The following is a 25,898-nucleotide window of genomic DNA, read 5'->3' on the forward strand; positions in this document are numbered from 1 at the left end:
CCTCCCTTGCTCCCCTGTCACAGTCACGCCAAATGACAGATGAAGCTGTCTTTAATTGCCAGCCTTTATCATGTCTGTTATCAGGGTAGGATATGACTGCAGCATGCACTTGGCTGTTCTTGTTGTTGTGCCATTCATAAAAGTGACGTTTGACTGCAGGACACTGGGGGCAGTGATTAGTTGATTAGGACTTTCCCAATGGTGACCAGCCAACCCAGAACACACATGAGGTGAGTGGTTTACTGAAAAGGGAAGTGAACTAAAAACAGGGCCACTTTAGGCCTATGATCTCTCTGAACCTGTATAACACCTACAATTCAATGTCTCACTTTAGGAATATTGAGCGCTCTTTCAATGCACACAATGCTCTACAGCTCACTAGAGTTTTGTTCATGCAAGTCTTTCTGCTTGTGATTCTGCTTGTGTCACTGGTGTAAGAAAACATAATTTCTGAGTGGAGAGGACTTGGATGCTATTGTTCAGTTCTCAAGATAAACCAACATGAACTGGCTCAATGAAAGCATGAGAAGTAGCTTCAAGTAGCTCAGTTCCTGTTTTTATTTTACTCCTCAACCACAGATGTCATCTGTAGCTGAGAGAGAAAGAGAGGCGTATCTCTAGAGGGTTGGTTTGTAAAAGTGACAGAAGTGTTGGTGCATGTGAGAGGCGGAAGCACTGTGTGTGTATGTGTTTGCATTGTGGTTGTGTCGCTCTCTCTCGCTTATTTCCTGTCAAGACTCAAGAGTAACAACAGCAAGAGCCGACGGTTGAGGCAGCTGTTCCGGAGACCAGAGGGTGCGAGAGCGGGAACCGGGGCAGTCAGCTGAGAGCCAGCAGAGGCCTGAAGCAAGCCTTTTATTCCGACTCTCACGGACCGTCCACTCTGGAAGAGCCTTGCGTTTGGAGGTATGATTAGCCTACTTTTAAGAGAGCTCCATGGCTTCTCTCTGATGGGTAGGCACAATGTGAGTGCAGTGATGTGCACAGCAGACTCTCCGAGCTGTGTGGGTGGTCATTTCGCCTGGTGCCCACACATGGCTGCTAAGCACACAGCTATACATAATTCCTCAATGCATATTCTCATTACAAGTTCTTAAGAGTGTTTCTTCAGTGCATAAGAGCATACCAGTATGTCTGGTGAGAAGACTTGCATATAAGTTACATTTATCTAAGACTTATTTTATAGGCTTTGGTGGAATTAGATGGGTGATTATTTGTTGCATTGTTAGAAAAGTTATTTTTCTCCTCCTGAATGTAGGTTTCCTTTTGTTTGAATGTATTTGAACAAAGGAGTTCAACTTGTTGCTTTCTGTGATGCATTTGAGTAGCCTACACAACTAACCTTGAGGGCTAGGTGGAGACACACCCTGTTCACTCAACCTCTTGACCTTACGGATGAAAGACATAGCAGGTTTCACAGAAATTCCACCAAATGTAATGACATGCAACTAACCATTCTCTCTAGCAGACTGATGTTAATTCAACACTACCTCGACAATATCAAGTGAGACGTCAAACAAAGCGAAATGGAGACCGATAACGTGCTAAAGCGGCAGTGGCTTCGAACGGAGAGCTATGACCAGAAGCTGGAGCACCGGGCCGCGAAACACGAATGCCTTCGTGATCGCAACAATGTCACGAGCTGCCGCAGCCCGGGCACTCCGCAAGAGTCCGATTGGAAGAGAAACATGAGGAGCAAAAGACAGAGGGAGTTCCAGAAGAGGAGGCAAATTAGCAGCGACGCTGCACTCGTCTCTGGCGGGAAAGAAACGACTCAAAAAGAGAAAGTGACCCTGAGGGGGAACAGGCGGAAAGTGCCGTTAATCCACAGACAGTCACTGGTGTCATCACAGGATTTGGGCATCATCTGGCCACACATCAGTGCGTCTGCTGAGGTCAGTTTATCTCTGACATGTATGGGCTGCTACAGATAACATTTGGTTGTAGGTTAAATTAGGCCTATTGTGTTATAGTAGTAGTATGAAAATAAACTAGAAAATGTAATTTCGAGGAAATTACCAGTGCATGAACATACTGTATATTAACATAAAATGCAAAACAAACTTTTATTTGGAAACAGTTGGCAGGAGTCATAGTTGATAACAACTGACAGTTGAAATGTCTAAACAGTTAAATAGTTGAGTAGTTTAAATAGTTAAATTATTTAATAGTGAATTATTGTAGTGAGGACATTTATTTTGAAACAGTTGTGGGCAGAGGAAATAGGAACAGAATCTGTAGTCTTAAGAGAGCCCGATTGTATGCTTAAAGCCTGAGACAGAGTATATAGTTTAAAAGTTGAATTTAGATAGTGTAATGGATGTTGATAGACAGAAAGTTGAATGGATGTTGATAGGCAGATTGTTTAATGGGTGGATGAGTGAATGGTTTGAAGAGGATGAATGGATAGAAAGTTGGATGGAATGTGCCTTATATCCTTGTAGAATGGAGAGACGCAGAGAGAGTTGGCCTAGTTAAGCAGAAAGCAGTTGATACAGGTGCAATCAGTTTAACTGGCCCTTTGATGGGTCCTAGTAGTGAGCAGCTGGAAGTTGATACAGGTGCAAATCAAGTTAATTAGCCCATTGTGATGTCATCAGCCCATGTTAAGTCTATGGGGAAAAATAAGCTTGTTTTTTATTAATATCTCAAAAAGTATAACGTTTACAAAAGTGAAAAATACATTCCCCACGTGTCCTTTTCAAGACCTACGTTACAAAGTTTGAACGAAGTTTCTACGTTAAACGGTTAAAGCTGAATTAGACACAGAAATTTGGTGGGAAGAATAATAACTAGAAATGCAATTCCAAGGAATTACCAGTGCATGAAAATGCTAAAGTTGTGATGTAAAATAACAGATAATACAGAGATGGTTACTACGGTGATGCTAGGATAGACATGGTGGTTGCATAGCTTAATAAAAGTTGATAGTTTAAAAGTAGACTGTTTAAAAGCTGAATGTAGATAGTTTAAAAGTTGTTGATAGACAGTAGATAGTTTAAAAGTTGTTGATAGACAGCTAGTTTAATAGATAGTTTAATGATAGTTTAAAAGTAGACCGTTTAAAAGTTGAAGGTAAATAGTTTAAAAGTTGTTGACAGACTGGAAGTTTAATTAATGTTGATATTTAAATAGTTTAATGGCTGTGTATAGGTAGATATTTGACGATAACTGAAAGTTGGAATGGCTCTAATGTTTGCTAGCAGTTATGCTAAGATTTTAACTATGCTAACCATGCTACTTAGCTAATGTTTTATAGCAGTGGTAGCAATGCTAACCATGCTACTTAGCTAACTTAGCTAACATTTTCTAGCAGTTTTGCTAAACATGCTAGCAATGCTAACTATGCTAACCATGCTACTTAGCTAACTTAACTAACGTTTTCTAGCAGTTTTGCTAAACATGCTAACTATGCTAGCAATGCTAACATGCTAACTATGTTAACCATGTGACTTAGCTAACCTAGCTAATAATTTTTAGTAGTTATGTTAACTATGCTAACAATGGTAACATGCTAAGTATGCTAACCATATGACTTAGCTAACCTAGCTAATCATTTTTATCAGTTTTGCTAAAAATGCTAACAATGTTAGCAATGTTAACATGTTAACTATACTAACCATGCTAACTAGCTACAGTGGGTAGGAGCCATAGTTGATGACAAGTGTTGACATAGTTGATGACAAGTTAAAAGATGTTCAATCAGTTGTTGATAGATTAATAATAGTTTAAAAGTAGACTGTTTAAAAGTTGAATGTATATAGTTTAAAAGTTTAAAAGTTGAATGTAGATAGTTTAAACGTTGTTGATAGACAGCTAGTTTAATAGATAGATAGTTTAATGATAGTTTAAAAGTAGACCCTTTGAAAGTTGAAAGTAAAAAGTTCAGTAGTTTAATGGGTTACATTGTTTAACAGTGGATTATTGTAGTGAGGACTTTTATTTTGAAACAATTTTGGGCAGAGGAAACAGTTGAATAGGATGTGTAGTCTTAATTGACCCAGATTGTATGCTTAAAGCCTGAGGCTGCAGGTGGCCTGAACACCTGCCATAGGATTCTAATTGCTTAATGGCCGTATTATGATGTCATAATCGGCAATGTTAAGTCTATGGGGATTTTTAAAAAGTTTTTCTTTAATAGTTTAAAAAGTATAAAAGTTTCAAAGTTGAAAAGGCATAGCAACCCAATCTGTTTGAAGACCAACGTTACAAAGTTTGAATGAAGTTTCTAAGTTAAACTGTTCAAGAGAAATTGCGTGCGGAAAAAGTGGTAAGCGGAATAATAATAAGAAGCCTAGGAAGAACAGTACAGTGCATTTTCATGCACTGTAATAATAATAATAAGAAGACTTCGGATAACAGAACAGTGCATTTTCATGCACTGTAATAAGGCATGAGCAAATGTAGCCTTGGACTTTGTTTCCAGTGTGGTTTCACCATGGGTGGTGCACACTAACAAAAATACTGTCATAGGCATAAACATTTAGGTAGGCTAATAAAGGCCTTTGCCTTAGACCAATGTAGAACAGACACCTTTAAACAACATTGGTAGGCTACATCTGAAGCAATAACTTATTATATAGTTCTGTAAAACTACAGTCCGTAACTAGCCCTATAAAACAAAGTCCCATCTTTCTTTTAATCAGTCCTCTGAACTCACATAATGTGAGCTAGAGAAATTTGCTCTCAACAGGGATTAAACTAACTCAGTCACTACTATCTCACAGCAATTCTAACTGTCGCTTGTCTCTTTTAGACATCATGGATGTCACCAACAGGTACAGAGCAGGAACATGACACAGGAATGACGAGCGCTGTTCTTGACCTCACATCCAGCACAGGCAGCTTTTTGGAAGGAGGGATACCCCTGAGGAGTAGTGTGTGGACCAGTGAGGAAGGTAGGGCATGGCACAGTTCCTGTATCTGATGACTGTTTGATAAGCTTGGCTCCCCAACCCTCAAAAGTTCTGGTTTGAACTCTCACACAAAGGTGTTTCTTGCCAAGTCAATATGGGTCTTGGTAAGATTTTTAAAAATGTGGATAGACCCCTTTAGAAGTAGCCTACAATTGTTTTACACTGGCAGTTCCATGTTTAACCTTCAGCTCTTTGAAGAGCATGCAGCAGAACCCCAGGCAAAGTTTTATAAGTTTAGCATATTGCTTGAAAGAGTTACATGAGAGCAACCTGTCAAGAATGTAAATGTAAATCAGGTTTATAGGCCAAGTATACTTGCATATACAAGGAATTTGTGTTCTGCATTTTACCGATCAGGGGGTAGTGTACAACACACCGACACACAGTGTACACCAGAAAGACTGGCTGGGCCACTTCAGAGAGACTACACCCAGGAATGACCGGAGCACTCAGAGAACTTTTAAACTTTTTTTATTAAGGTGCACAAACGACTGACGTTTCGACGCACTGCGTCTTCCTCAGAGTCAAAAGACACAGTGTACACCAATTCAAACACACACACACATACCCTCAGAGCAGTGAGCACATACACACCTGGAGCAGTGGGCAGCCTTAATCCTGGTGCCCAGGGAGCAGTTGGGGATTAGGTGCCTTGCTCAAGGGCACCTCATCCGTGGATGTGGATATGGGAGAGCGCTGTTCAATCACTCCCCCCACCCACATTTTTCCTACCAGTCAGGGATTGAACCGACCGAAAGTCCGATTCCCTAACCAGTAGAAAATATAAGTAGAAAATTGTGAAAACCTACTAAGTTCCTCACTAAGTTCCTCTGGGAATATTTGTTAAAAATATATTTTTCATGTAAGTTTGAGATAAGTATGTTTATCCCCTTCATAGCTCAAAACAACAAAAGGAGCAGACCTGTAGATGTAAGCGACTTCAGCTGCCAGACAGAGTAAGTCACGCTGTCATCTTATTAGTAATACTACTTTACGTATGTACATAGTATAACACACGAATAAACACATTTAAATAGGTTTGACACAATTACCTCATGGTACTGATCTGATAGTAGTACACTGATGATGTTATGGACACTGGTGTTGTATTTACACTGACAATGCCTTTTTGCCTGAGTGACATGAGACGACTTCTGTCTTTCCTAGGTGTGGTTATGTAACCATAAAGGAGGAGGTGAGGCATTTACTCTGATAACTTGTGTCTCTCTATCCCACGACTGAGGGTGATGCAACTACTGTAGATAACCAGAGATGGGATTGGCTCATGTTTACATTGTTACCATAGTTTTGTTATTCAATCTCAAATGTGGAATATAACATTAGTTTTTCCTACGTAACCGTAATGATGGGGTACATTTGTGAACTGCAGAGCGCTATTTCATCTTCATACTGTCAGATTAGTCTTCTTAGTTCAGTTAAAGGTGCAGTCAGTGATCATACACAATATCAAGCCGATAAAATTTGTTGTCACATTCAGCAAACATCTCTTAACGATCTGCTAGCTGCCCATCCATGTGCATGTGTATGTGTGTGTGTACAAGTAATGAGCGACCAGACAATCCTTCGTTTTCTTCCCCTATCTCGTTGCTTTTGTAGGATCTTTTTCAGCTAGGAGAGTATTTAAAGGTAAGCAGGTCTGCAGTGTTCTCTTACACCACACATTTAAATGTATATGTGGAAAGAAATGAGCAGAAAATGAAACCCTTCGTTCATTCTAGGAGGCGCTGTGGAGAGAAGAGACCCTCAAGCAGAAGCTGGCTCTTCTTCAGCAGGAAACCTCCACCTTACTGGCGTACTGTGACAAAATGTGGAGGGTACATCCCCCCCCTTTTTTGTATCTTCTTTTTTACTTAACTTCCCCCCCTAATATCTGGCACACAAACACACAAACATACACAAAAATGCACACACACACACACACACACACACACACACACAGTGAGAGAGAGAGAGAGAGAGAGATATCAATAGACATATTAAGTATATACTGCACGTCATAAGGAACTTATTTAAGAGGCAATGACAGCTTATACAATTCATAACCACTGTTTACTGTAATGTGTTCACACTGTGTTTTGACTGACTGACACATAACCAGAGCTTATGGGAGACTCAGTTGCTGGATAGGTTGTTATCAGCCCCAATGCAGAGCTCAAACTGAAACTGTCTGGCAGCCCAGGCTTCTTGGAAGGAAATATGTGGTTTCAGACAGATACCTTGTCAGCGTCATGCTGTAACTCAAAGTGCAATGCTACATAGGCTATTGCATCCTGTAGTTAATGCACTGCACACACTCAAACACACAAACAGAGAGAGAGAGAGAGAGAGAGAGAGAGACAAACAGACAGAGAGAGGGGGAGAGAGAGATAGAGACAGAGAGAGAGAAGGGGGGATGCCATTGGTGATCACTATGGCTCCTACACACAGTTGCGTGCGTTGCAGTGCTGGAAACGTATCCCATTCATGCGTTTCTCCCGTCGCTCGCGTTGAGAAGTTCAGCTGTTGCTGCACCGACAGACAGCACCGGCCAATCAAGTCAATCTACAGACGGCACCAACCAATCAAATTACTTCAAGTCATTTGCATAGCTACCATCGGGAACACCCACTGGCATGCATTGACGGAACGCAACTGTGTGTAGGAGCCCTTACAGTGCCACCCACCCAAATCTATTGCACAAAGCTATTGTTTTAAGTTTATTCCGTATGAAAAATCATTTCCATTGTGAGCGCCACAGGCTATCTAATTTGAGACACATGATAATCATTCGATGTCACCCAATCAGCTGCCTTCTCAGCTAATGATTAGAAATACCTACTATATCTACATATCGAACATAACAGAAGCATGTTGAGTAGTGAAATGTGTGACAATTTTGTTGCCATTTTTCCTAGCCTGTGCTAACTTTAAGAAAATTGGAACTTCAGGTTTGATTTGACATCAGTGATGCCTTTTTCTGTTTCACCCTCTCTTTCTTCTTCTTCCTCTCTCTCTCTCTCTTCTCCTTCTTACTCTCTTCCAGGCGTGCTTTAAGGAAGACTTGATGAAATGTCAAATTGGTGCTCTTGAGTCTCAGCTAGAGGTGTGCTTCCAGGTGAGTTCCATTTGTCCACTTGACCATCCACACACCACATTGTCTTATCTGTACATTCTTACATACATACTATAAGCTATTAACATTAGCTGCAGTGTTGAAGCCGCCAGCTTTTTGAAATCACAAATCATTCAGTGCGGTTATATGCAAACAAACAATCAGATTTCAGTCCGACACATTGAATGAGGAGGAGAGCTGTGTTTGAAAACAACAGTATGAGATGAGACGTATGAGATGAGTTTGGATTAGATAATAATCATGTTTCTCAACTGCACACAGAAGCTCTTACAGAAGTGACATCACACTTCTAAACCCCCCAAAAGGCATATTTTTAGCACTCTTTGTGGTAATGCTCCCTGAGTTAATAATAGTGTGTTCATGTGGCTGGGAAGTGGGAAGGTTCCCACTTTGGACATACGTCCAAACTGAGAGTGTTTACTTGACAACAACAGAGGGGCGACATTGCTAATGTTCATAGGCTAGCTAGCCAGAAGGCTAACATCACATAGTTACTCAAAAGTAAGTACTGGGAAGTATTGGGAACAACTGGGAAATACTGTTCCATATCACAATCACCTGTGCTTATTAATATAACATAACCAAACAATGAAGTGACTTATTTGGGGAACAAGTCCATTTTTTATCTTTCACTATGTTGAGTGATGTCAAAATGTCTCTTGGGGGCTCTCCCAAACCTCTGACTTCATAGCCTGAAGCCCCCCCCCCCCAAAAATTTTTTTTTTATAGAATTCTCCCACTTGCTCCCAGGTGCTCACCATAAGGTTTGCAGAGCCACAAGGTGCTTCTGTTGCCCCTATGTTTCCATTATAGGCCCTTATGTTTATTTCCATTATATAGGACTATGTGTAGTACATGTAGCTTAGTGGTTTATAGCCCACCTTGGTGTTAGGCACCTGCACCTCCGCAGATAAGGGGTGGAATATTAACTACACTTGCCCCTGCTGCCTCCTGCTGGCCCACCACTGCAGCTACAAGCAGGGTAGACGGGCCTGTGTTTGAGGAAGGGGACGTTATAGGTCACGTTCACCACAAATGGAGACAGTTGGCCACATCAACCATCTATAAACATTAGAATGTACGTGTTTCCTGTCAGCCCTTTTGTCCTTTCGTGTTTTCATGTAGAATTGCACACAGTTTCACCACAGTGTCCTCCATGTCAGTCAAGAGTGTGTCAGTTGAAGTTGTGTAGTAAATGATTTGAGTTAAAAAAAGTTTTAAGCTTTTTTTTTAATCAGTTTAATGAGTTAATAAGGATTATATAGCCATATTTGTGTGTGTGTGTGTGAGTTAGTAGCTGTGGATGCCAAGTGTGCATCATAGTCCCGTTATGTGTCCATCAGAGGTTTTCTAAGGACGAAGGCAAGAGGCTGTTGATGCTGATGGAGGAGCAGTTCCGTCTGGAGGAGGAACGGACGGTGGCCAGCCTACAGAGGATCACAGAGGAGAAAACACAGGCCCTGGACAGGGTCATCAGCCTAGAGGTGACTGTTACACGTGACGTGACTCATTTAATATTGACGAGGCTGATTGTGTCTGTTTAGTGCTTTAAACCAAAGATTCTAGAACACAGCGCTAGAATCTTTGCTTTAAACAACATTTGAGATTCATGATAATGGCATGGAGCTGGGCAAAATGAGCAAGCTGTTGTCACTATCTCTGATTCCACAAAGGGCAGGACTAATGCACTAAAGTAAAGCTTGGACTTATGTTCAGCTACATAAAAAGGGGTCAATAAGATTCGTAGCTTATTTTCAACTGCTATTTATGTGAGTAAAGAAATGTTTACTGTGCTATGTGCTATAATGTGTTGCCCCTCTCTCTGCTCCACTCCTGACTGTGGGTTGTTGTGCTGCCTGTCTCCACTAGAGGGCGGTGGAGAGGGCCCAGGAGGAGTCGAACCACTGGAGGCAGCTCCATGAGGAGCAGGGGTTGGTGTGTGCCCAGCTGAGGGTCTCCTTACAGCATTGCTCTGACCAGACACTCACACTGCAGAGCCAGATGGAGGTATGAGAGGCCATCTAATGCATCGGTCGAGTGAAACCTTTCCAAATGATCATCTTTAGCTTTGCATCTTACACCTCACAATTCAGATGATCTCTTATTGTCTAACCTTACTCCAGCAAATATTATCATGCAAGAGGCATATTATAGTTGTTTTGTCTCAAAATCAATCAATTAATTCAACCATTCATACATTATTAAGACTCAGCCAATAAAAGGCAGCATAACACACTTGGAGTGTAACCTTCTTTTTGTGATTTTTAAATGACTCGGTGTTACAATCATTATGTCTCAGAAATCAGCCCTCCACGAAGCTCTCCTGCAGGAGCAGCTGCAGCAACTGCAGGAGCAGTGTGCCACCTTCCTGGAACAGGACCAACACAGTGTGCATCAGAAGGGTACGGTTCATCAGGGCTAGTCACTAACTTCTGCTTATATTAGGAGTCATCATAGTCTTGAAGGGGTTTTGGTAAGGAGACAATTACATTCCTTTCGCAATGTGACACAAAAGGCACGACTGGGTGAAGGTCATGGACATGTCTTTCATAGCACTTTTATTCAAATGCATATTTTATTTATCACTCAACAGACATGTTTCACCCATAAACAATGAACTGTCCATTCTCCTTTTAGATACAAAAAGTTCAATAGCCCCACCGTCAGGCCACCACAGCACGACGCAAGCATGTCATCATAAAGGAAGACCGGTGAGCTGACTAATTTGACTTCCAGATCATATAGTTTCGTTTCACTAAAACTTAAATTATGTTAAGATGTGAAAAATGAATTTAATTGAAATTAATTTAAAATTTAAACGAATCTTTGTTGTTTTTTTAAGACTTGTTCATTAATTCCTTAACTCCATAGTGATTTGAGACTTGAGTCTGCATTATGATAGCCTTGCTATTCTACTCTTTTAGCTGGTTACTGGTTGTATGAAATGCAGTCAAATCTAACAGATTGAATACTTTCCCCCCGTATGCTACTTCACATGACAGTAATGTGTCCCACTAAATTTGGCAAGTTTATTCTACCCCACAGAATGCCATGGTGGTAACGGAGTTGTCCACGACAGATCACAACTGCCAGCCAGTGGTCAAAGCACCACAACAGGGGACGACTCGACACACAAGGGGGATGGTCAGTTGTAAACCTCTCTTTTTTCCATCACCATGTTTATTCCCACGGCGTCACTTTTATCAGTCCTGGACAAAAATTAAACCACTGTTTGGATAAGAGTAAGGCAAACTAGGCCAGCACTAGTTTAGACATTCAGGCATTAAGGCCAGTACAAGTTATACTCTCCGACTTCAGTCACCAAAGTTATCAGATTACTATAATGTTGATGAATGCCAATTATTACAATATATATGTTAAGCATAACAGCAGTAAAAGTATGCATCTCCATTTGAACAATCATAGTTAAAGTGGTTAATTTTTAACAATCAGTGTTTGCATTTCTCTCCCTTGTCTCTCTATTGCTCTCCACTAAGAGGCGCCACTTCCTTCGGACTGGCTTGTGTCTCTTCCTTCTGGTCCTGTTCCTGGTTGCCATGACGCTCTTATGGTTCCACCATCCAACGAACAAAGAGGAGCTGGAGAAGCTCTACCTGATCATGGAGAACTATGCAGAGAGATGCATACAGGAAGTGACCTCACTAGAGTATCCAAAGTGCTTTAAACCCATTTGATGGGAGGCCCAACTGAAGAAAACAGTCTAAGCTATGAAACTGAAATTTTATTTACTCATGTTTGTACAGATAGTTTCAGGTCAAATATTTTTTTATATATATATATATATATATATATATATATATATATATATATAATTAAACTATTTAGTAATATTTGAATGTTAAAGTGGATTTGACTTCAGAGTAATTGTTTTATATACTTCAAATGCAAATATTCAGATTATTCATTAAATATTTTGTATGAATACAATGCATGGTTTGTTTGCTTTAGGGCGCCAAAAAGGAAGTGCTGGTGAGTGCTAAATTATACATATTGAGATGAAGACACGCAAGTCAAAAAAGACTTTTAAACAGAAGTTTTATTTGCTAAAATCGGTCAGGTACATACAGTTATGTAATAAAATATTTGCGCTAACAACTAACAAAAGCATTTTTGTGCTGTTAACCCAATATGCCATGCTTACTATACTCATTATGTTTGTCAATGGTGAGAAAACATTAATTACTCTTTCTACATTTCATCAGTTTCTTATAAATGAAAAACAATCCACTGACAATAAAATCACAAGTCTTGTCCCTTGAAGCATAAAATAGAAATTAGTTTTGTAATGCATATAAACAGCTTTATAATAGTGATTCCATGAGAATTTCCAAGCTTGTGATCTACATAACCAACATAATGAGGAAACTGCACACAAGAAATAAGTGGAAAAGCTCTGTACATCTCCAAATCCCTAAAAGGACCAGGGTGGGGACAAACAAACATATCTCCACAGAAGAATACATATAAAAAAACAGTCTCTACGATCTGTCAGCACCCAGAATTTGGCAAAAGTAACTAGGAATGCAAGGCAAACACCAATGACTAATGGTGATGATACCGTTTATGTCTTAGAAGTTGTATCTGGCGACTGAGTATAAGGTCAAGATTCAGTATGAAAGTAAGGGTCAGACCCAAATGGAGGCCACAGAGAGTAAATGATTAACAGTTTAAAAAGTGACCTTGCGACCTGCAGGACTTTGACCCTTGATGCTTTCTGGTGCTGCACTAGGTTATAAAGCAACTAGCTCTACTTCAGTCCTGCACAACTGCCTTCCTCTGTCTAAAAGAAACTATACACAAATGAGACACCCAATGTGTATAAGATGTATAATGTAACAAGACCATAGCATCGCTAATTATTTTTTTAAATGTAGAGAAAACAGTCACTAGAAAATTATATTTCAGGTACTCTAAGTACTCTTTTCAAAGCAGACCATAGTCTCACAGTGCTGACCAGGGTCTCTTTTACACCACAGGGCACTCAGAAGAACTGTGTTTATGTTGGGGCAGTATGTACGTGTGTGTGTGTGTGTGTGTGTGTGTGTGTGTGTGTGTGTGTGTGTGTGTGTGTCAACTTGTCCTACTGGGCCTGTAGTGTGGGGGGCAGTTGCATGGCCGCCCCGGGCGGGATGGTCCAGCCCTCCCCTGGGGGCTGGTGGGTCTGCAGCAGGCTGTAGAGCTGCTTGAGGTGTGACACAATGTTGTCCTTGATGTCGGGAATGGAGATCTGCAGACGCACGCTGCCACTGTCGAAGGAGCGCGTGCAGTCGCCGGAGAACATTTCGCTGATCATGCGCGCCACGACTGGGACGATCTGAGTGTACAGAGGACAGGGGAGAGAGTTACATCACAGCTCCAGACAGAACTACCAACACCCAGCTTTCCACAACTCAGCCCTTGTTCAAGTCCATGTTCTAAAGTTCTCACGTCAGGAGTTGTGTTACCTACATGTTACCTGAAACATGCAAATGGGCCATTTCCATGTCACGCATGAGGGACTAAATTTAAGTTCAGCCAAAAGATCACAGTCTTAGTCAGTGTGTTACAAGTCAATACGCACAATATTGAATGTGAATGTGAATATGAGCACAAAAACAAGGCATATTAATCTCTAGGACAATACTGAACTAGGGTTTACTGATTATGGGTACAGTTATAAATTTGTGCTCGTAATTATAGAGAATCAAGCTTTTCATGACTACGCAAACATTGCACATTACATAACAAACAGGATCAAAACTTGACCTGTGTTTATATTATTGTTCTGTTGTTCAGTATTTGCTGTGGTTTGTTGCTGACCTGACTGATAGTGTAGGGATGGACGTAAGTAGAGTGGACTAACCTGGACCATAATCAGCTTCCTCTCCTGCGGCCTGCCATCAGGCCACTCCTCGCCAAAACACAGGTTGATGTCAAACTCCGGTGGGCTGCCAGACATGCCACGCTGATGGGCAATTACACCTGCATGCACACACGCGGACACACACACACAGGCACACGGACACACACACAGGAACATAAACAAATATGCACAGTTTCAGTTACAGTGTGGTTAAATTCATTATAGGTCATTTCACACAGCCCGTCATACTTGCATAGTGTTACACCCCACCTTTACGTGGCCCTTTAGGGGTGAACAAAAACCCACCACTGACCCCAAATCCTACTAAATAACAGGAACACCTTTTAAAATGTACCCAACCAGTGGGATTTATTACATGGAAGATAAACCATAACAGAACACTACATAGACATGACAAAGTCCAAATCAAAAGATAAGACAAAATCCCGGGCTGAGCGGCAGCAAGACAGCCAGCAGTCCCCACACCAAAAGCCTCTCCTCAGGAACTGGATCCTGGAGCCTTTAACTCCTGATCAGGGCCAGGTGCTCCCAATCAAGGCAATTATCTGCAGAGCACACCTAAGCAGAGGTAGAGAGGGGAGAGAACAGGGACAAACAGCACATGCAGCCGTAACAATAGTCACAAGGATAGTTTCGATAAGAATTCACAGGGCTGCCTAAAAGTACAGCATAAACTGGGCTAACTGCATACCATCTGTCAATGTTTTTCTTTCTATCTAATAGTCTGAACCTCAGGTTTTCTTTTGGGCTATACGAGTTATATGTTTAGGAGTGTTGTAAACAATGTCAATAGATTTCATTAGACAACAAAATGCTACTAAGTGTGATCTACAAAAGAGCTTCAGTTCTATGACACTAACACTAACATTGATCACAATGCATGAATAATAAGTTACATTTCAAAATGCCACATCCATCACTTTTACTTTTTTAAATGACCATGACTTCCTTATGTTATACCAGTGATCTTTGCTTTGTAACACAAGCTCATGATGAGGCTCATATGTGTTTCAGATATACACAGGACAGGTGTTAAAATTCCTTGTGCTATATAGATATCGGAACTCCCCCTATTACCGCTGGTCCCATATTTCCACCGTCTTGCGTATATGTGTCACTTAATATCCATTTCTATACAAACCAAGACGGTGGATTCCTAAAGAAACGCAAGCTTGAATTTCCCCTTGGGGATCAATAAAGTATCTATCTATCTATCTATCTATCTATGCACCCACACCATAGGTGTATCTAAAATAGCTATGTACCAAAAATGACATTTGCATCCGCTTGGAGCTCCAGTGGAATTTTAATTTCATGACGAGAATTCTCGGTCCAACAGCTCATGTGCCATTGAAATGGTGTAAATAGGCGACCCACCAGGCCAGCCCTAACCTCCGAGCATGGTAAACAAAATCGGATATTTCAGGCAGTAAAAGCCCTGGTAAGAACCAAACCAGATTTGGTTTAAATCTACACACCTATGGCTAATGAAAAATGTAAGGTCCATTTATTAAATGTTATTTTTAAGTATTAAAAAACATCATTGTTTTAGAATTTTCGAACGAAAGTGGTGGTAATTGGAGGCGTTACGATAGGAGATTTCCAACAGTGGCCAATCAACAACCAAGCCTTATTTACCATTAAAAACAAAATCAACAAAGAAACCTTTGTGGGCAAAAACCATTGCTAACAGCAGCCTTCAAGAGCATTTCACTGGGGTTATCAAACAGTAACCCTGTACAAGGCTACCAAGAACCCGGCGGCCTTCAGCTAGCACTCACCACTGAGGAAGGACTCCAGACAGAAGAGTTTGACCTTGCGCTGGCGCTCGATGAGGTTGGGTGCGGTGGGATTGGGTGCGCATGGCCCAGACCAGTACACCTTGCACTGGCAGAGGCGCACGGCGTAGATGTCATGCCCGCTGACCTCCAGGATGAGGCCGCGGTCCATGACGTCCAGCAGGCGGTTGGTGAAGAGCCGCTGCTTCTCGTTGGTGATGTGCTCGGTGGTGGGGAAGCGCAGCTGCTCCAAGCTCACGGGCCCAAACAGCTCCTCCTGGTTGACCATGGGGCCCAGGTCCCCATAGAAGAGGCGGCAGCCCTGCGGGTTGCTCACGTTGATGGTCGGGCACACCTCCTTGCCCCGGTAGCGGAACTGCACCTCCAGGTCAGTCACTAGGAAGAGGGAGAAGACACACATGCTGGGATATTAAAGATGGACCATCACAATTCCATCATGAATACACATGTACAAAATTGTCTTCCTTAATTTCTTCAAAGTAACAATGAACTAATAAAACTTGTTTACAGTGAATGAGTCAGATGCTTTTATCAAAAGCAACACAGGGTCACAATGGTGGATTTGGGAACTGAATCCGGGTTGATTTATTGTCAGACCGTGATACTACCACAGCTTGGAACTACTACATCTAGGACATAAAGTGGACAATGGAGACAAGGATATGTGGCTATTTACTAGGCAGGGAGCTGATCCATGTCTCCGGGGTAGCAAACATCATGGCATCAGGAAGAGTTGGGGGCATCACTATGGGAGGGGGTTGCATCACCACTATGGGCGCTGGTTGAATGTCCATGGGTGGGGGCTGTACGTCCATCTCCACAGGCTCCTCCTTGGGCCACACCTCCACCGAGGATGGGGGGCAGCTGGGCGGCTGCATGGGGGACACCGACCCTGGGGGCGTCCAAACCGGGGGGCCCAGGGGGGACGAGCTAGTGCCTGGCAGAGGGAGGACAGTAAGGAGGCCAAGTAAGTAAGTACTGTAGGTGAGCTTCAGTTTCATTTCTACATTATTTCACTTGTGTGGGATTTGTACATATAAAACATTTTAAAAATCCCTGTTTAGTGCCTGTTTCAGATAATAGGGACATGTCTGCTATTCATGTCACAATAAGAGTGTGTGTGTGTGTGTGTGTGTACCATTCTGTTTTGGGTAGGGTGGAAGGGGTTCTGGTGTGTCAGGGTTCTCGTCGTCTCCGTCTGCATCGTCTTCCCAAGGCACAGAGCCTGTGGAACCTGCAGATAAAACCCACAAGGTTCAAAGGTCACTGACAAAACAATGCAGGCTTCTATTAACTGATGCAACACCTCTAATGTACCTCTTCAAAACCCTTATCTTTGTCAACTCCTTTATCAGGCTGCTTGTCTGAATGAGTCTTGTATGAATCTCAATGAGAACTTCAGAAAACATACAGTTAATGTAACTGATCCTAGGTCAGTTCTTTTCCAAATACATCTCAACACAACTGCTATTTTGGGAAGGCATGACTGGAGGAACAGGTTGAGTAATTACTTCACAAACTGCATGAAAATGTCTTGTTCATTCCAACAAGCAAGACAAACCCCCCAGTCACAATCAGCCTGATGAACTGTTGTGCTACCAAGACACAAGGTCCATACCCCAACTTCAACCACAATTTTATTTTGTTTTGTAGTGTACTTTTTACTGCCTCATATGACAGCAATCACATTTTCCAAGCCATCTGTAAAGCACTTAAGAGAACTCGATTTCCTTACCAGGGTTGCTAAGAGGCTGCGGAATGTCACAGACGTCGTATATCTTGAGAGGGTTCATAGGCACCTCTTTGGTGCCATCGTAGATGAGATTGAATTCACGGCTTTTGTTAAGAGCACACCGCAGCTGTGCCTTCCACTTGGCTGGGTCTGGCTCATCCACACCTTCCTGGAACTTTCCAGTCTCCACCGCCCAAGCCTGCCAATCCACACATACAAAAAAATACATAAACAAATACTTATCACTGACATAAAGAGTATCAATATATGTTTACAGTATAAAGTCATGTGTATTTAACAGCGGGTTTGGGAATCGCCCGCAATTTATCTACATAGAGACTCATGTTTGGTGACACAAAGTCTGCGTTTGGAAAGTTTTTTTTGTTTAGGAAGATTCCTATCTTCGGAGCCCCAAAAGGGACATGGTGGAAATTTAATTTTATTGAGGAAATACATTTTTTGAGCTCCTAATGACTTCCCTTCACAATAGTTTTGCATTCCCTTGCAATGTTTTAGCGTTCCCTTGCAAAATGGTCAGAAAATCTAAACGCAGACCACGATCATGCTCAGATTTTATCTCTGCATCCTTACATCTTCCTAGTCATTTGCATGTAAAAGTCTGGAGAGACCATAGAATCTATACATAAAGTCTACATCTACACAATTACGAAACAACAATGCTCTCTTTCACTTGTCTCCGCTTTTGAAGATCCCCTGGGGTGACAACTTCTTAGATTTTGAGCTGTTTAACAATATTCCAACGTGGAGCTGTTCCTCAAAGTTATTCTAGATGGTATGCAGTAAAAAGTATTGAGATGTTTTAAAAGCTTTTAGTCTTCCAGCTTCCAAATGCCATTAAGACACTAGGGCACACATCCTCACACATGCCACTGCTAATGCTGCTAGGTGCCACTATTCCATGCGTTACCTTAAAGATGGTGTTCTCCTCCTCGTGTTGGGGGGTGTGGCGGGTGGCATGCTTCCAGGGGATCTGGAAGCGTCTGATCTCACGGTCCAGCCACACCAAACCAGGGTAATTGCTACTGTCCACCTGGGCCACTAGCCATGGCTTCAGCCGCACACGCCGTGGCTGACCAGACATGTCCGCCTGCATTTGGAAAAACCATATACAAGAAGTATGGAGCTGGACTGATGATGCATAATCGACATGAATTGTTGATTACTTCAATGGATGAATATCTTATGAAACTCTTCTGCTTTCAGGCATGCTACTATAAAATGTTGCCATTCTGCACAGTAATACAAGTGCAATTTAACAACATGAAAATACAGACCACCTATGTGAATCAAGAACATAAAATAAGGAAAATACTAATATGAGGATATTTGTATTGTTTAGAATGGATGTGTGATACAACAGTTAGCCTACTAAAACGCATCACTAACAAATGAGAACTGTACATCTTGCCATTGAACATTCCCCTGTAAGCCCACTTCGGTGCCCTTGACGACATATAAACCACTATATTTTCCTTAATCTGTTTTTATAAGCAATTCTCTCTCTCTCACACACACACACACACACACACACACACACACACCCTCTTCCAATGCTTCCTTACAAAGGTTGGCAGTCACCAAGTTAACACCTTGGATTCTGGCGCCTCTACTAAGGGTAGGCTACTCTACTATACTGGCTTTATATGAAGATATTTGCCAAGGCCTTTGGACAGCTATGGTAGAACTCCCTTTGTAATGACATCAAATGTAATCGTAATAACATACCACATACCACCGAGGTCAGTCGCAACTTTACCAAATGCCTGTGCTATGCTAATTCGTTACCAACCACTGGTTGACCCTCCTACCAACAACACGTTCAGAGAAAAATGCATTTATTCACCTCAGCAAATACTTCTAAACGTTCTTAAATCAAAGGAAAACTAGGCCTAATTCAGCGGGCCTACACAACCCAATTGCTCCTTTCAGTTAGTGCGCCTAACGAGCATTCGGTTAAAATGTTTTTGTTAAGCTATTGGTGGGCAGAGGCACTTTTCATGTGCCTAGCCTACTTGAGAACCACATTAAATGCAAGCTGTTTAAATAATTAACAATCCTATATAAAACAGATCGTGGTAAGAGCATGGTTCCAACACAGTTGCAGGCAAAGTAGGTTACAAATATTTTCTGTCGGCATAACACCTGCAGCACCACAAACAACTTACCTGAAAACGTCGCAGACCAGGAAGCACTCTTTTTAAATCCGGGGGGAACTGGGTAAAAAATAAAAATAAATAGCCTGGGCTATTTGGTTGGATTTTAGCCTATCGCTTACGCGTAATCTAAAACTGAAGAGCTTAACCAATGTGTTTGTAGGGTACCAACACTGTGCTCGAAGTGACAGCGGGCAAGCCACCACGGTATTCCTTCTCTCCTTCCCGAAACTCAGGTAGGCATGACGTAATATGCGTTTCAGTCTGACACACCTTTACAGCTGTGAGCAGCCGGGAAAATTCCGGTTGAGCTCTTGCTAGAGCACCATCACAGTTGTTTTGGCTAGATGGTTCTCTTATGACTAACCTGAATAAAAAAAAATGGATATAGGAAAGCGCAGTCCTATATGAAATGTAGTGTAGTAGGCCCAGGGATGGATTACTGCACGGGCCTACCGGGCCCAGGCCCAGGGGGTCAGGGGGCCCTGAAGCCCAAGCCTTTGCATGGAATCATTGCCTCAATATCAACAAATCAGGATGTAGGCTATGAATCTGAATGAATTTAGTATTGGCCATCCCCAAAATGCACCAGAATACAGGAAATCACATAAAACAAATTAAAAAAAATTCTGGGGGAGGACCCCCAAATCCCCCCTCCCACATATACGACAATTAATGGGGGGCCCTTAATACTTCTGGGCCCAGGGGCCCGAAAGTTCATAATCCGCCCATGAGTAGGCCCAAATATATTTAGGCATACAAATCTATAAATAAATACAGTCTAATTGTTGTTGGACAAAGGATGTGACATCTGTGATGGGGAAATAGGTTAACTTTGCGTAAACATAGTAGGCTACTGAATTTTAGATTAGGGTAGTCTAATTAATAAATTAATCCAGTTAATTCAATTTAGTTTTAATATTGACCTCAATTGTGATTGTAGTAGCCCAGTACCTTGTTGTTAAGCTTAAATACAGTAAGCACAGTAGTCTATAGCCTAGGCCTACTGCCCATTCCACGTGTAAGCTAAATGTTTAATCCTTGTTTGTTTGTGTGAACTAATTAGTCTATTAGCATTAGAGAAACACCACGTGCTATCTCATCGTTTCTACAGTAAGTGCGTGTTGTAACCACGCCCTGAAACTACTCCTGGCGGACGTGGGAGTGCACAGAACCAACGATCCTTGATTGACCCCTCATCAGCTCAACATCATCACAACACAACGGCCATGCATCACAAATGGAACATGCACGTTTTCATATCAAAGACATTTATTTCGAGAAACCCCCAAAACATATGATCTCAAAATAAATAGCTTATTTTTTAAAATCTAACTGCAATGTGGACTGCAATCAGTTTTGACCTGGTATAAATCATATTTACACATACAAAAAACTGCAATCTCGAACACCTAATCATACAATCCAGGAAGGCCTGCAAAACCTCCATTTGTAATGTCAGATGTAGGCCTACTTTCTCAATTTACATGGGGCTCTAACTTCAGCAGAGTTAAGTGCACTTTAGATGACTTTCAATGCTGACAATTTAAAAGAGCATTTTGTTTGCAGAGAACATCTATTGTTCATTGCTTTTATCCATGTGTATCTGTGGGCATTGAAAAAAAATCTGATCTGAACCAGTGACATAAGAAAATGCATAAGATAAAATGTATTAACCTATAGGCTTAATGTATTTTCAAGTGTTGATACAAAACTTATGCAAACTCTCTCTCTTAATGACCCATCTTTGCCTGAGCCCATGTTGACATCCTTGACCATATTTGGCAACTAGTAGAAACCATGCATTAATAATGAACGAAGACCATACCTCACACTAGTTAATTGAGATAATATTTGCTAAAAAGCAATTTGGTTGTTGTCACAACCAAATAATTTGGCCCATTCACTCAATGTATGATCTCCCTCTCTCTCTCTCTCTCTCTCTCTCTCTCTCTCTCTCTCTCTCTCTGTCTCTCTCTGTATGTGTGTCTTGGCTGCTCTAAAGCTTTGGATGGAGGCACTCTCTTGATCCTTTGGGTCCTATGGTCTATGGTTTTTTACACCATCTCTCCGTGGATCTTGCTGACTATATGAGAGAGATCCAGACTCGCTGTGAATTTCTCCAGGAGCATCTCGTCATTCTGGATGCCCTCCATGAACTCCTCATAGGAAAGTTCACCTGAGAACAACACACACACACACACACACACACACACACACACACACACGCAAACACACACACACACACACTCACACACACACAAATAGAGAAAGAGAAATACATATGAAATTGCATGTATACAACTTTAAAAGTACACAAACACACAGGATCAAACACAACTCACACAACAAGGCTGGATCTTTGTTCACGGCCAAGCTTTGTTTCGTTTTAAATCAGGTACAGTGTGTGTGGAATGAATAAGTATGTACAGTACACCTACAAAGATCATGTATTAGTAAAAATAGGATCTGGCGAGGAGCTATTTTTCTTTCTTGGCACAGATCTAGGCCAGACAGTGGAGAGAACCTACTTTAGTGATACTTGTTGGCACACCTTGCCTGTCTAATCCCTACATTGAGCTAACTAGTGAAATGAGATTATTTAATTCCAACAGTGTTAGTTTCCACATAAAGGACTGAGGACAAAACAGCTGACTGGGGTAAACAACAGCACCTTAAAGAAAGAAAGTGAAGTGCACTGGCCAATTCTGACTAAATAAACACACTACCATCTACCACACCCACACGCACCATCGCCATTGACGTCAATTTTGTCAAACACCATGTTAGTGAAGTCCTCAGCAGACATCTGATCGTCTGTCCTGCTGATGGCACGGATGGACTGAGAGAGTAAAGAAAACAGACTGATTTAGCCTATGATACTGAATTAGTGTATGTACCAAATTCCAACTGCAGTAGAAATAGGGTGATATAGAGGGAGAGGAATTGAAAATGAACACCGGTAAATCATTTCCCTGAAAACAGCAGACACGCAACATGAAACTTACTTCTTCTGTGAATTTCCACAAATATTGTTCCTTCCAAGAGAAAGTTTTACCTATGTTAAACTATTCTAACTGTATATTCAAGTTTACACTTTGTGCAGTGCCCTAGCATCCTTCTCTTTAAACTAAGTATTATACAGTATGTGAAATTGTGTCTTCAATCATTTAAGAACTATGCAAATCTTTCTTATATTGCAAAAACACAGTCTCTGCTTAACCAGAGGTTTTGCCAATATGAATATTCTAATGCTCTTGCTCTTCCTCTGTATTGCTATTCTTTGCTACCCAACACTAGGCCTGTCTGTGTGCAGTGTGTAAGTACTGTGAAAGTGGCTGCACTGAAAAAAATCCTCACTTAAACCCAAGGTACAGTGCGCTAGCAAAATATTAAGTCTAAGGTAAAATAGAGCAAACATTTCGTGAAAAAGTCTTTTAGTAATTGGTTTGAAATCTTAATTTTGTCTTGAGCCATATCAGTTATTATTTTATCAAATTGGTAATGTTGCACAACCCCGATACTCAAAGTATAGATTCACTCAATGTAGTTAGGATAGGACCACAAGGGGGATTTGAACCAATGAGTATGCTGGCTTGCTATTTTATATTTGTTTAATCAGATGTGCACACAAAACATTTCACCATCAAGTCTTCAAAACACATTCAGTTAGTTTCAATAGTAATTCATGAATGTCAACAAAGGATTGATTACATCAGAAAACCATGCTTATGACTCACACAAGTCCAATGAAACAAAGAACATGCATATTTCATAGGTGTTTTCTGCAACAATGCCAGTAGGTGTCAGTGTAAAATCAGTAACATAGTCATTCTGATATTATAAGAAATATACATGTTTCTTTTATAAATTAGCTGTTAAATTATTTCCTTGAGAGTCTATGTCCTCATACTAAGGACTGCCTATGCTGCTAAGTTAAGACATTTGAAATAAAAAAAGCAAAGGACAAAAGATAAATCTTACTCTTATGATGAGGAGCAGTTCATCACGGTCAATGCAACCGCTGCCATCAACATCATATAGTTTGAAGTACCAGCGCAGCTTCTGCTCCACACCCGCTTTCAACACCAGACTCAGGGCTGCTACGTACTCCATGAAATCAATAAAGCCATCCTACATGGGAAAAATAGGCACACAGACGGTTTAATTTTCCAAACCTGCTCTCTCTCTCTCTCTCTCTCTCTGTGCAGAGGTCAACAATATAACTGGTATTATAAATTGCTTTCCATCATAAGTGATGAAGTAAAATAAAATAATTGCAACTGTCAAACGGTCTTTCATGGCAGCAGAACTTCAGAAGGTGCAGTCAGCGATCATACGCACAAGCTCATCAAAAATGTTTTTGCATTCAGCAATCATCTCCTCATGATTCGCTACCTGCCCATTCCGTGAGTAGGCCTACACTGTAAAAAAATTGTCTCTGCTGGCAGCAAAGGCTCCGAAAGCTAGCAACAAAGTGGGTGCCTGTCCCCCAAACAAAAACTCTGCGAGTTTCTTTGGGAATACTGAAAGGAGGGGTGAGCTCTCTGGTGTGTTTTGTTAGGTCCTTGGTTGAAATATAATGTACGTTGTTTTGGACAAAAGCATCTGCTGCTAACTTTAAATATAAACATAAACATAAACAAATGTGACTTCCTGCACAATCACTGACTGCACCTTTAAAGCAGAATTTACAATTAGCAAAATGGTGTGTTGGGAAATACTTGCTTTGATTATTCAATCATTCAATTGTGTGGATTTATCTCAAACCATGTTTGACCATATGTGTTGGATTACTTTGACATCTGACCAAGAGAGCTTATAGGCCATTAAAAGGATGACCCATCTTTTAAGGCAAACGACTAAATGGCTTAACTGTTGCCCTCATGGTCTTCATAAACCCAATTACCAATATACATAATCCACCTCTTAGTGGAAATATTGTCCCATTTAAATAGGCTACTGTCTTGTGGACTACAGTTTTGATTATATTTTTTTGCATCGTTCCTCATTTTACTGAATGCCAGTGTTTACCAATGGATTAAAGCAACACAGTGTAGTCTTTAAAACAGTCTATTATATTTAGACCATATGTAGGCCAGTGTTTATGTGCATCAACATAGAACAGGATGAGAAGCATTGCATGAAAGTGCGCCTAACTCAAAATAAAGTCATAGGACGTGCGTCAAACAGACATGGACACACTACAGGCCAATAATCTTCGTTTTGAGTTGTCGGCGCACAAGATGCTGTTGCGCCACCGCACGGTTTTCATATAGCAGGTTGAGCCGTCTTTACGGCGTTAAGCTCAACCCGTAAGTGGTTTCGTGCTACGTGAGGTCATGGCATCCGAATGAGGATCATTTCAGGACATTGTTGCATTGGAATATGTTTACCTGTCATATTTAACTCTTTTCCCATTGGCCTTCATCGTGTAGGTTCAAGAAATGATTATGTATAGCCTACCAGGTCATGGCAGTAATTAATCCCATCATTATGAAAGTCTGACTGAGGTTTTATAGATATTAGGCTATGCTCAGTAGGCTACTCTCTCATTTTAAATGAGAGACAAATAACCAAGGGATTTCAAAATAGCATTTGATAGATTATCGCACCTTTATACCTATTATGCACCTCTCACTGTTGTGGGAATAACTACATTGTATGGTAGGCCTAAACTAAAGACCGCAAACAATTGGTTCTAAAACATAAAGAAATATGCATTCTTACGTCATTCATGTCGAAGGTTGAGAACATCGACCGGACGTATGCGTCGCTACTCTCCGACAACTTTTTCAGACCAAAAAACTGTTTGAATTCATAATAAGTCAGAAGTCCCGACGGACATTCCGTCATAAATTTCCTGTACCACTGATGACTTTCGCATGCGTAGAGGTCCTCCAGCGAGCTTTCGTTATTCCCCATATTTTGTGCTGCTACTGGGAATAGCCTATAAAAGAATCCGAATTTAAAATGTCCACGAAAAAGGATAACACAACATCCCACAGGTGAACTCCTGACGGTGTGACTGAACTGTCAAGAAGTGGTGAGGTCCTGATGAAAGGGAATCCTTTCACCGACCAATAAGAACTACGTGCGCCGGGACACTAATCAGCTCTCATGTCTTTGGATGCAACCTGTTGATGTAATGCGTCACAGCACTCCTGACATGATAGGCTATTAAAGAAGTAAATCTTCAACTTGGTGCGCTGTATAGGCTACGTGACACAGTGACGAGACAGAGTAAGAATACCTGCCCT

General features: G+C 41.3%; 3 protein-coding genes and 1 long non-coding RNA gene across 10 annotated transcripts; 2 read left to right on the plus strand and 2 right to left on the minus strand.

Annotated features, from left to right (window-relative positions):
* Window positions 1-151: 151 nt before the first annotated feature.
* LOC121706786 (TRAF3-interacting JNK-activating modulator-like) lies at window positions 152-11,841 on the plus strand. 3 transcript variants are annotated; one of them, XM_042088802.1, is made up of 15 exons: window positions 152-230; window positions 737-906; window positions 1,466-1,895; window positions 4,757-4,898; window positions 5,815-5,872; window positions 6,084-6,111; window positions 6,534-6,563; window positions 6,656-6,751; window positions 7,960-8,031; window positions 9,393-9,533; window positions 9,919-10,056; window positions 10,349-10,451; window positions 10,687-10,760; window positions 11,095-11,193; window positions 11,547-11,841. In XM_042088802.1, the coding sequence occupies exons 3-15, from the start codon at window positions 1,527-1,529 to the stop codon at window positions 11,742-11,744; spliced, it is 1,548 nt and encodes a 515-aa protein (XP_041944736.1). In that variant the 5' UTR covers window positions 152-230; window positions 737-906; window positions 1,466-1,526; the 3' UTR covers window positions 11,745-11,841. The 3 variants fall into 3 exon arrangements, with proteins under 3 accessions (XP_041944736.1, XP_041944735.1, XP_041944737.1); XM_042088801.1 differs by lacking the exon at window positions 152-230 and having other exon boundaries at window positions 665-906; XM_042088803.1 differs by lacking the exon at window positions 152-230 and having other exon boundaries at window positions 665-906; window positions 1,469-1,895.
* A 247-nt stretch (window positions 11,842-12,088) lies between these two features.
* Window positions 12,089-19,880, minus strand: irf6 (interferon regulatory factor 6). 5 transcript variants are annotated; one of them, XM_042088808.1, is made up of 9 exons: window positions 19,651-19,880; window positions 18,393-18,572; window positions 17,468-17,663; window positions 16,871-16,966; window positions 16,409-16,669; window positions 15,715-16,107; window positions 13,913-14,031; window positions 13,139-13,384; window positions 12,089-13,108 (listed from the first exon to the last, which is right to left on the minus strand). In XM_042088808.1, the coding sequence occupies exons 2-8, from the start codon at window positions 18,564-18,566 to the stop codon at window positions 13,151-13,153; spliced, it is 1,473 nt and encodes a 490-aa protein (XP_041944742.1). In that variant the 5' UTR covers window positions 18,567-18,572; window positions 19,651-19,880; the 3' UTR covers window positions 12,089-13,108; window positions 13,139-13,150. The 5 variants fall into 5 exon arrangements, with proteins under 5 accessions (XP_041944742.1, XP_041944741.1, XP_041944740.1 ...); XM_042088807.1 differs by having other exon boundaries at window positions 12,089-13,107; window positions 13,142-13,384; window positions 19,651-19,879; XM_042088806.1 differs by having other exon boundaries at window positions 12,089-13,111; window positions 13,142-13,384; window positions 19,651-19,879.
* LOC121706790 lies at window positions 19,807-20,973 on the plus strand. The gene is made up of 2 exons (XR_006031163.1): window positions 19,807-19,874; window positions 20,753-20,973. It is a non-coding gene; the product is annotated as an uncharacterized LOC121706790 (long non-coding RNA).
* On the minus strand, window positions 20,874-25,740 carry LOC121706789 (guanylyl cyclase-activating protein 1). The gene is made up of 4 exons (XM_042088810.1): window positions 25,369-25,740; window positions 23,623-23,772; window positions 22,390-22,480; window positions 20,874-21,817 (listed from the first exon to the last, which is right to left on the minus strand). Exons 1-4 carry the CDS (start codon window positions 25,561-25,563, stop codon window positions 21,696-21,698), a joined length of 558 nt encoding a protein of 185 aa, XP_041944744.1. The 5' UTR covers window positions 25,564-25,740; the 3' UTR covers window positions 20,874-21,695.
* Window positions 25,741-25,898: the final 158 nt, after the last annotated feature.

This window comes from Alosa sapidissima, chromosome 4 (assembly GCF_018492685.1).
Source record: "Alosa sapidissima isolate fAloSap1 chromosome 4, fAloSap1.pri, whole genome shotgun sequence".
Lineage (NCBI taxonomy): Eukaryota > Metazoa > Chordata > Actinopteri > Clupeiformes > Clupeidae > Alosa > Alosa sapidissima.

What these genes read in the sequence shown, in the direction of transcription:
- LOC121706789 (XM_042088810.1), bottom strand. Translation starts at nt 25,563, where the DNA reads ATGGGGAATAACGAAAGCTCGCTGGAGGACCTCTACGCATGCGAAAGT. An exon ending in AACTGCTCCTCATCATAAGA is followed by an intron (nt 22,481 to 23,622) that starts GTAAGATTTATC and finishes TTACTCTCTCAG; the next exon opens with TCCATCCGTGCCATCAGCAG. An exon ending in AATTGACGTCAATGGCGATG is followed by an intron (nt 21,818 to 22,389) that starts GTGCGTGTGGGT and finishes TGTTGTTCTCAG; the next exon opens with GTGAACTTTCCTATGAGGAG.
- LOC121706786 (XM_042088802.1), top strand. Translation starts at nt 1,527, where the DNA reads ATGGAGACCGATAACGTGCTAAAGCGGCAGTGGCTTCGAACGGAGAGC. An exon ending in AGCTAGGAGAGTATTTAAAG is followed by an intron (nt 6,564 to 6,655) that starts GTAAGCAGGTCT and finishes CGTTCATTCTAG; the next exon opens with GAGGCGCTGTGGAGAGAAGA. An exon ending in ACACAGTGTGCATCAGAAGG is followed by an intron (nt 10,452 to 10,686) that starts GTACGGTTCATC and finishes TTCTCCTTTTAG; the next exon opens with ATACAAAAAGTTCAATAGCC.
- irf6 (XM_042088808.1), bottom strand. Translation starts at nt 18,566, where the DNA reads ATGTCTGGTCAGCCACGGCGTGTGCGGCTGAAGCCATGGCTAGTGGCC. An exon ending in ACCCTACCCAAAACAGAATG is followed by an intron (nt 16,670 to 16,870) that starts GTACACACACAC and finishes TCCCTCTGCCAG; the next exon opens with GCACTAGCTCGTCCCCCCTG. An exon ending in ATGGATCAGCTCCCTGCCTA is followed by an intron (nt 16,108 to 16,408) that starts GTAAATAGCCAC and finishes CCCTCTTCCTAG; the next exon opens with TGACTGACCTGGAGGTGCAG.